The sequence below is a fragment of the Antrostomus carolinensis genome, unplaced genomic scaffold (genome assembly GCF_000700745.2).
Source record: "Antrostomus carolinensis isolate BGI_N321 unplaced genomic scaffold, ASM70074v2 scaffold28404, whole genome shotgun sequence".
Lineage (NCBI taxonomy): Eukaryota > Metazoa > Chordata > Aves > Caprimulgiformes > Caprimulgidae > Antrostomus > Antrostomus carolinensis.
The window spans coordinates 51,306-61,051 of record NW_010309179.1 but is presented as its reverse complement, the minus strand read 5'-3'; the positions used below and the strand labels follow the sequence as shown (position 1 = coordinate 61,051).

Sequence of the window (9,746 nt, the reverse complement as noted above, 5' to 3'; positions counted from 1 at the left end):
ATAACTTAATATAAATTGCTGACTGCATTATCACTAATTCCAGATTCTTTCTGGATCAGGCTTAGGTCAGTATTTGTGTAAAACAGGTTTCCCACAATTAGTGTCTGTCTCTTCTTTTGAAGGAAATCATCTGCACCCACCAAGATGTGGTGTAGCTCTTACAGCAGACAAGAGTTTAAACTTTGGATTTGGTCTCTTGTTTGGATACGCATGCTGGCAGTAGGTGGTATTCTAAAGGCCAAGCTGCCAAGCCCGTTCTTCATTTTGATACCCTGACAACAACCAGTACTCACTGGTCTGATATTGAGAGATTTAAGAATAACCTCTCAGAAACTCTTGTCCGTGTTTCTGAGTGATAAAGAAGTCATTGCCTGTTTCCATGCAGTCTGTTTAAAGTTTACTTACACAAAAAAGTTTATTATGTGATAGTCTCCTGTAAGGCCATTTGCACAAGCAAAATAAGAGCTAATGCCAGTTTTCCAGGTGGCTGCCATTTTGAAGTCAGTTCTGCATTATACAGATTGCAAAATTGGGTTTGTTGGATTTAAATTTGCTGAGTTCAAATTGGAAAATACATGCAGCTTGCTTTGGAGTACATATAAAAGCTTTGTACCTTCAGTCAATTTAATAATTAATCCTATTATCCATCACTGAGAAGACAACAAAGTGCTGAGAAGGTATCATTTGACATTATCTGCATTTGGCTGCTGGAGTGGCTGATTAACTCGAAATTCAAAACATGGTTTGCGTTCTTCTGTCTGCTCTCTTTAAAGGGTGAATGATCAAGTACAAATAATTGCTGCTTGGGCTATGCCCGCTGTAAAAATGTGCCAAAGTACACACTAAGAGACGAGAAGGAAGTTTGCTTGCTTCAAAGCAATTCCAGCTACTGCGTCAGCTCTTGTGAAAGGTTTTTACTTCCTATCTGGTCAGTTCCTTTAGGAATTCAAAATCATTTGGAAAAACAAAAGATGCTTTAAGGGTCAGTGTTTGACTTTGTTCTAAGCTTGGTTTGGATAAGGTGACAACTGTAGGTGAGTTCTCAAATTTAAACTTATTTGCAGTAAATGCACTGTTATCTTAACAACAGTCATTGATTTGACCTTTTTCAACTATTTTCATTAGAGGACCAGCTAAGAAAAATTGAAGTAAATTACCTGGAGCCTAATTTAGGGTTTTCATCCCAAATGGCTCTACTGCAATGTGAGGTGTTCTTTCAGATGTAGCTATAGGTAATGGAAAGCAGCCTGACTACTCATCACCTCTAGGGAGTTTGTAAATTTTAGCATGGCCGGACAGTCTGTGCTTGCAAGGTTAGAAGTATTTGATGTGATCTACTGTTGCTGAGGGACTGTAGATAAAGGTGGACATTAGGAAAGTATTTGAGAAACTGTATATAGGTATTCTACAGACTCCCTTTCCTTTAGGGCTTTTAAAAGTTTGCAGTGCTCTTGTTTCTTTTTATACTTTCAGCTCCAAAAAGGAAACAGAATAAAGTCAAGAACAGATCAAATTGGGGGTTATTTTGTTTTTAAGCTTTTCCTTTCCTCTGTCACCCAGTGACACTGCATGTTTTACTTGAGATAACTGGGTTTATATTTCTGCAGCTTTTGTGATACAGGGCTACAGGAGAAAAGAAGGGTTCCGGCTGCTCCTGAGAGTGTCTTAGGAAGTATGATAAAGCCATCTGAATTTCCAACTTCATTAAATTCATATTACTACTTTGTTTTGGACCCAGTGGTCTTCACCACTTGAAACCACAAATTAAAGGAATGGTTTTAGCAACTTTTCCAGGTGTCCTTGTATAAAGCCTTCAAACTGACCTGCAGTGACAAATGGCAAAAATAAGAACGTGTAGTTGCTTTCACTTCTCATATTGTGGACAATGTACACTTGATAAAGGTACCTTTGCAGAATATTTAACATTCAGATCAGTTTTTAGATGTTTGTGGAATTAATGTGATAGTTTGTTTCACAGTTTATCACCTTTCAATTTGATTAATGTGCTGTGCTTTTATTTTCATGAACAGTCCTCTGTAATTGAGTAATTAGAAAACAGAAAAGAAGCAGTGGGGAGGGAAGATTAGGAGAAACAATGGGAGCATGTGTTGAGATCTCAAAAATTACCTGAAGTTCTGTTTTCTGTAGTAGTGCAGGGAAAGCAAAACCTGAATGGTTTCTTCAGAAAGATTCGGAAGGGGACACACCTTCACTTATCAGCTGGCCCTCCAGGTATCATAAAACATAGCTGTGTGGCTAACAATCAGACTACAAACCTCCCCTTTCTTTCCCTTTACCCTGTCTTCATTTAACACTTGCCTTTAATTTTCCTTTAACAGCAGCAAGTTAGAAACTGTTGTTTCTTGCAGATAAACAGCTGTTGAAACTTTTCTGAAGCATCTACTTTTATTGTAACTTAGAACCAATTGGTGTGTTGATGAAAAAGGACAAACGCCCCTAGCTTCTTCCACAGCTACTATCATTCTGGCTTGCACTAATTTTTATAACTTATTTTATCCCACTTTGTACTCTGCAAACCAGCAGATTTTTATACCATACACCAAGCATTACCTACAATTAATTCTTTGAATTCCAAAGGAGATGGTACAAAAGAAGTAAAAAAATTACATCAAAAAGTAAAGCAAGATCTTGATCAGAGCTACAAGCAGCTGCTTTCTCCGTGTTTGGTAACACATACAGTTAGCCCACCATGAGAAGCATTGCAGGAAGACTCTTTGCCTTGTTCCTGATTAAAGTAATTCTTATAACCCAGTACTAACATCAGTGTGGATGTTCTGGAGAATGCTTGGTACATGTATTTTAAAGAATCACTTTTTCAGACTGAACATACTTTCTTTGCTTAAATAACTTTGAGAAGTTTCTCTGATAAGTACACCAATCCTCAGAGATAAGAAACACCAAAATACTAGAAAGGTTGGTGTTTCAGATAACTTTGGAATGTTCTCTCATATATTCATTTGCCTTTTCTTCTAGATCTTGCCCTTTTTTTAATAATGTAAACTCCAAAAAGTCTGTTGGTAGCAAGCCTGGAATTGCACATACTTTGAGCTGGATTGCTTACTTTGAAATATTCAAAGAGCTAGTCTTCTCTTGTATTTTATTTTCTCTCCTTCCTCAGAATTAAAATCATTTTTTGTACCCATTTTGGAGGTGCTTTCATTTTTAATACTGCATATGTGATATTTACAAATGCTCACCCTATAAACTGTCCAAACAGTTGGCGTGGCTGTAAAACTGCTGGAGAACTTACCTGCAGTTGTAGTCATAGAGCAAAGGCTACCTCTGGCTGCATGTGCTTACCTTCCGTCAGTGCAGTTGCATTAAGTGTCTACAGAGAGAATACAATTTTGTTTTGCATGGATGTTACGCAAGTCTAGAGGTGTTTCTAGAAAATACACTGAAGTAAGGTAACTTTTGGGAACAGTCCTGTAACTTTTGCATGTTCGAATGTAATGAAATGTTTTAAAACAGAATGCCTGTTTTGTGTCGGTGAGGTTTTTGTTTGTTTTTTTAAAATCCTTTTCTCCCCTGCAAGCTCTCTGTAGAGCAACAGCCATGCCATAGTTTCATTTTGGGCTTTAAGACTTGCACTTTCAACATTTTTTCTCACTTAATGGAACAGGTTATACTACATGTAACATTTTAGATGTCTTATACAGTACACAAAAGCGCAAGTAAAAAAGTCTCTGGCAAAAATCTGAAGGGCTGGGTGGTGATAACATCCCTTTCCCCAGTGCAACAGCACCTTGATATGACATAAGCTGCCCAGTATTTAGACATCTTCAAAAATCTGACTACATACATGGTTGCCAGTGGAATTTGTGATTTCATGCCGAACCAAACACTTTGATAATATAAGAAGCAGTTTTGATCATTTTGTTTGTTTGAGACTATGAGTATGTGCTGTTTGACAAATGCAGTTGTGACCTCATGGGAACATGTGGTACATCTTCAGAGCTTGCTCGGTTACCTTCTCGGGAGTCATGCATGTTCAAGGGCCTGTGGATCACTTGAATGTTTTTGAGCAATGTTACTGCTAAGATTGGGGGGGTTGCATCATAAGATTGCTTTCTTTTGTGTATTGATTGCTTTTTATTTTAATACAATATTGCTGTCTGTACCCACAGTAGGTGTCTCTGTTCCTTCCCAGAGTGGGTATTACTGTTCACAGCTTCAATCCTTTTTCTTTCTTAAAGAGTAAAAGTTAGAGAGAAACTGGTGAAAGAGGAAAGTGCTCGTGGAAGCCCTGAAGTTGTCACAGACACAGTATCTCAGAGGAAATCCCATCCAATGCCAGCCCACTACATGCCTCTTCAGACAGAAACTTCTGCCTTTGATAGGGTTGTAAATCAGACCGTCAGTTCAGTCCGCGAACCAATACATGGCTATATTCAGCCTGCTGGCATTGCTCACACAGCTCAGCTGATGGCAACAGAAGAACCAGCAAACATGTCTGTTGGCAGCCTCCTCCTACCAGACAATGTTAGCCTCTTAACAAAAGCTGCTGCATCAGAGAGTAAAAAGAAAGAGGCACTTGCTTATGGAACAAAGCCTGATGAAGAAGATTCCTTGGAGGGTGAACAGGCTTCCAAAGGCAGAAGACCAATTTTGCCATCTGAGATTCGCAAGCAAGGGAAGAACCATGAAGGCATCTTTGGAGGAGAATTGGATGCCCCTGTGGGGAGTTCCTCTTTCGCAAGCAAACTGAAAGTTAACTCAGAAGTTCAAAGAGAGCTGGAGTGCAATAAAAGGCAGGCTCCTGAGCAGCAGTTTAAGACCCCTGAGAACATAGAAAGGAGTGAAGCTGTTATGTACATACAGAGTGGATCTGTATCGCAGCCTGACAAGGCAAAAGCTCCTGTTCGGAAAGTGTCGACAGCAAAGCATAAAGTCCTGACTCGCTCAATGTCTGACTATACTGTGGCTCCTAAGCTAGAAGCTTTTAAAAGTCAGGAGAGCGTGGAAGCAAATGCACCCAATGGTGAGATTGGCATGGTTGACACAAAAGTCTCTGTTGCCCAGCTCCGTAATGTCTTTCTGGAGACTGCTAATGCCAACAAGAAAACAGAACTGTAGGTGACATTTCAGACCTATTTTCGTGTGAAACTTGCACGTCCTTGGCAAAATTACACACACTCAACATCAGTTGTGTTCGGCACTTAAAGCACACAGCTTAGCTCTCACCAGTGTGTATTGGAGGCTGAGATGGTTTGAATCCTGCTTTTGTGCTTCTGCTTGCTAGTGCAAGTTGTGCTGTGGGGTAGCTGCAATGTGTACGTCTGTGCATGTTACCGGAGGAGCATGCAGAGTCATCTCTAGTGAATTGTTGAGATGCTACATCTATGCTTTACTTCTCTCTTCTGTTTTCTTTTCTATGCGCTTTCTATCATGTGGTTTAAAAGTGAATCTCGGTTTGAGATGTCAACGGCAGGTAACACTTTGTCTGCCAATGGTGACCGTGAAAGAGGGCCACGAAGGCCGAGGCGCTATTTTACTCCTGGTGAAAATAGAAAGACTTCTGAGAGATTTAAAACGCAACCTATAACGTCAGCAGAACGAAAGGAGACAGATAGGTAGGCATGTATGTAGCTCTGTGTAGCATTCTGGTCCAGGTAGACGTGAACACGCTTGTGAAGAGACTTTATTCGTTTATTAGCCTAAACATTTTGCAAGTTATTGTTTCTCTTTAAAAAATAGTCAAGTTTTGTTATAGTTTCTTATAAAATAAAAACCAAAACACTGTCAACAAAACCAATTTGTTTCAAATCCCTGCCATATAAAATGGTGAACAGTGAATCATCATAAAGTATTATAGCTGTCTGGTTCTGTCTAATGATAAATGCTTTTGTCTGTTTTTATAGAAAGTTTCCTTTCCATCTACTCTGCTTTATCATTTACCTTTTTTTGTAAGCAAAAGTACATATTTTATGTTAAAAGAGCTGGCAGCAAATCTTAGACTTTTTATCTTCTGCAAGATGAACTGGAAGTCATTTTCCTTTTCTGTATTTAAGTTTGGCTGCAATTGCTTGCCTTTCTGCTTTGTTAAAGGTTATCAAAGTGGATATCCTTTGTTAAAGGATATCAACGTGGAAACTGTTGAAACTTAAAAAAATAGATAAAGTTTTCCCACTTTTAAGACTTTTGAGGTCCTGCTACTTCAGATGGAATTTGATTTAAAATTTGATGTGATGTCTCGTTTCCAACTAACTTCTTTCTGTTTGATAATTTTTCACTAGGTCAGTTTTGAGTGCAGAAATACCAGCTGCTGAAGGTATGTCACTATACTATTTTCTAGGGAAGAAATGTGAGAAAATGTGTTTTGTTTTAACTGAAGATCTAATTGATAATGCAAACAAAATCCACTTAAAAATAACTGTCATTACCTATAATATGTTTGAAGTACTACTTTTCCTTGGGTCATGTCTACTACAGACTTGATTTCAAATTTATTTAGGTCCAAAAATCTGTCTGTGGATACCTAACTTTGTATAGGAGGTGAGAAGGGGAATGGCTTGACACTTTTTAACGTAGCGTGGGTTTTTTTTCTGCTTTAGACAATAAATAAGCTAGTTGGTGGAAAAAAATACACATTTTAATCAGTGGTCTAGGACTAATGGATAAAAAAGCCTTTACTGTAATATGAAACTGATATGATGTGGAACTTTTCTAGCCAGGGAGGTTGCAAGATGCTAGTTATTAAAGTATATAATCCAGTCTGCCATCTTATTTCTCTTTCTCGCTTGTCATTCTCAACAAGTATGGCACAAATTAAGTAGGTAATCTCATGAGTAGCTAAATTTAGATTTAATGCCTTATGCTATTTGAAAGCTGATATTCTCTGCAGCTTTGAGATGCTGGCTCTTGGATCTGGGGGATGCTGATTTCATTTCCTAAGGATACGAGTTGAGGGGACACAAGGTGGTAATCAGAATGACCAGCTTCCAGGACAGACCATCTTGTACGGTCAACTAGTAGAAAATAGACGTTCTCTGCAGCAGGAAGAATACTGACCCTTAAGGCAGTCTTTCAGTCTCATTATCTTCTTAGTCCATGTGCTGTCATAGACTAATATAATGTTTGATTATGCATAAAAGGTTGTTTGAAAGCACATGAACTGTCCTGAAGACAAGTCTTTTGTTCTCAAATCCTGTTAAGAATTTTCCTCTAATGCTATACACGTAAATACAAATGAAGTTTACACACTTTGGTTCATGATAAGTCTTTTGTTAAAAGGGAGTAACAGCCAGCTTATTTGCTGTTGGTGCTTCTTGTCTTAGTAAAGCATAATTGTGGAGGACTTCAGAAATCATTTAGTCAAAAACACCCTTTGCACTTAATATGAGCTTGATTCATTACATTCAACCTCCCTGGTTTTTTTTCCCATGTGTGTAGATGAAGAAAAATTGGATGACAGAGCCAAACTAAGTGTAGCTGCAAAAAGGCTGCTTTTTAGAGTAAGTATTACATTTTCTTAATGGACGACTGAGTTGAACTTTTCATATACAAGATGCTGAAGAACCCATAGAATGAAGTGTAATGCAGTTAACCAAGTCCAAGCTACGTAACTTTTTTTTTTACTTCCTCTTGCCTACCTACACAGAAGACCTGTTACTCTAAAGCCTATTTTAAGAATGACATTTAGAGAAATGTGTAGTTAGTTTACTCTGAGATGCCTACTGTGTAATTACATCCTGTTTCTGATTCAGATATGGCTATTTGGGAAATTTACTCATTTGCATGCAGGAAAGTTGAAAGGAAAGTACTGTTTTAGAACTTTTCTTCCATGATTTTAACTATGACATATGTCCTCTTAGGAAATGGAAAAATCATTGGAACTCAAAAATATTCCTAAACCACCTACAAGAAGTTCAGCAGTAGAGAGAAGACTGCGGCGTTTGCAGGATAGATCGCACACACAACCAATTACCAGTGAGGAAGTGGTCATTGCAGCTACGTAAGTCCTGTACATATGTTGGCTCCAACTTTGGCTCATGCTTTTAAATCTGGGAATAAATTCCATATATGTGGTGTTTTCAACTTTGTAGCAAGGAAAACATTTATTATTAAGGCCCAACTTCCTTGGGAACCACAGGGTAAGCTATATTGAAATTCCTTTTTAAAAGTTCTGATAGTTTAACTCATCTGGCAGCTAAACAAGACACAGCCACTCACAGCCTTCCCCCTTGCCCCAACCCCCCTCCCCTTCACCCAACGAATTGGGGAGAGAATTGGAGGGGTAAAGGTGAGGAGAATTTTAGGTTGAGGTAGGAACAACTTAATAATTAGAGTAAAAATAAAATTTAAATAGTAAGAATAATAAGAGTAATAATGGTAACAACTATATATATATGAGTGATGCACAGTACAGTTGCTCACCACCTGCTGATAACAATGCCGGAGGAGCGAAAAGGGACCCTGAAATCGAAATCACAATCCTGGAAAAACGAGCCTGAGCGATTCCCGAGAGAATGTCCCCACCTTTCCAGTCAGCCCCGGTTAATATACTACACATGACAAAACCAAGAGACAGTAGAGGCAATAGTGAAGCATAACGTGTATGAACTGAAGTTTGGCAGAAGGCTTATGAACCTGTAGATTACGTAATCGTGATTAATCATAGCATTGGTTTGTAATTCAAATGAAAAAGATACTTTGCACTGAGGGAAATCTACACAATTTCTTATGGAATGTATTTGTGCTGGGGAAAATGTTTTGCACTCTGAAATCTCAAATGTACTTTTTGGAAATGTACTTCTTGCACTCTTGTCATACATCATGAAATTTTTCTGAAAAAAAGGAAAGTAATTTTGGGGGAAAATTAAACAAAGGTGAATGGGTGTTCACCTAATGGTCTACTAAAAGGTATCTTATATTATTGGTAATGAGTAACTTCAAGAGACAACCTGTCTGTTCTTCTAGGTTTTTAGTTCTTTCGAAGTATTTGAAGTTATTTTGCAGAGGTCACTGTAGATAACTCAGAATTAAAGATCATTGCTGTTTGTTTTGTTCTGTTTTGTTTTGGTTTGGTTTTGGTCTTTTCTGTAGTTAACACTTAATGTATTGCTTTTCTTAATGCTTTTTTCTTCTCTCTCCCTGTGAATTTTCTTTCCTTGACAATTCTTTAAAGTGAACCTACCCCTGCTTCACGTTCTGTGAATACCCACACAGTAGTGACAAGAGTACCTAGTCCCACTGTAGTTAAGAGCACTGTACAACCTATCAGGTACTGGGGGGGATAAACATGCATGTTACATGGAGCACAAGATTCCTCAATAGCAGATGCATCTTTAGAGTCTTGAATGCTTTTTCAATGTGTCAAGTCAATACTCGTTTCAAGAATATTTACAACATTCGTCAACTTCGTTTATGTTTGCATGATAAAACAACGCAGCTTTTTTTTGTCAAGCATCTGTTTCCAGGACCTTTCTAACCACACATACCTGTTCTAGATGCATATTCTTCTTCTTTGTGAAAAAAATGAATTTGCATGTGAGCAAACCTAGCAGAACCCTCTTTGCTCTTGTATCTTGTACTCTTTTTTTATACAGTAATGTCATCTTGAAATGAAAATATCAAAGCTGGGTGCTTGATTTCACAAGCAGTACATATGCTCTTTGTCTGTCTCTACATATATTTTTTTAGCTTGCAAAATTAAAGATAAGAAATTGCACCACCTATAGGTAAAGTTGCAGAATACTGTTTGCCTGTTCTGAATGAGATAATTT

At 38.0% G+C, this 9,746-nt stretch overlaps 1 protein-coding gene across 1 annotated transcript in view; it reads left to right on the top strand.

Moving 5' to 3' along the window:
- SVIL (supervillin) overlaps positions 1-9,746 on the top strand; it is a 68,596-nt gene that overhangs the window by 14,538 nt on the left and 44,312 nt on the right. The window contains exons 6-12 of the mRNA XM_029084506.1: positions 2,152-2,232; positions 4,218-5,093; positions 5,424-5,594; positions 6,258-6,292; positions 7,414-7,475; positions 7,836-7,975; positions 9,149-9,244. Coding sequence (XP_028940339.1) covers positions 2,152-2,232; positions 4,218-5,093; positions 5,424-5,594; positions 6,258-6,292; positions 7,414-7,475; positions 7,836-7,975; positions 9,149-9,244 — 1,461 coding nt within the window. The remainder of the gene's footprint in view (positions 1-2,151; positions 2,233-4,217; positions 5,094-5,423; positions 5,595-6,257; positions 6,293-7,413; positions 7,476-7,835; positions 7,976-9,148; positions 9,245-9,746) is intronic.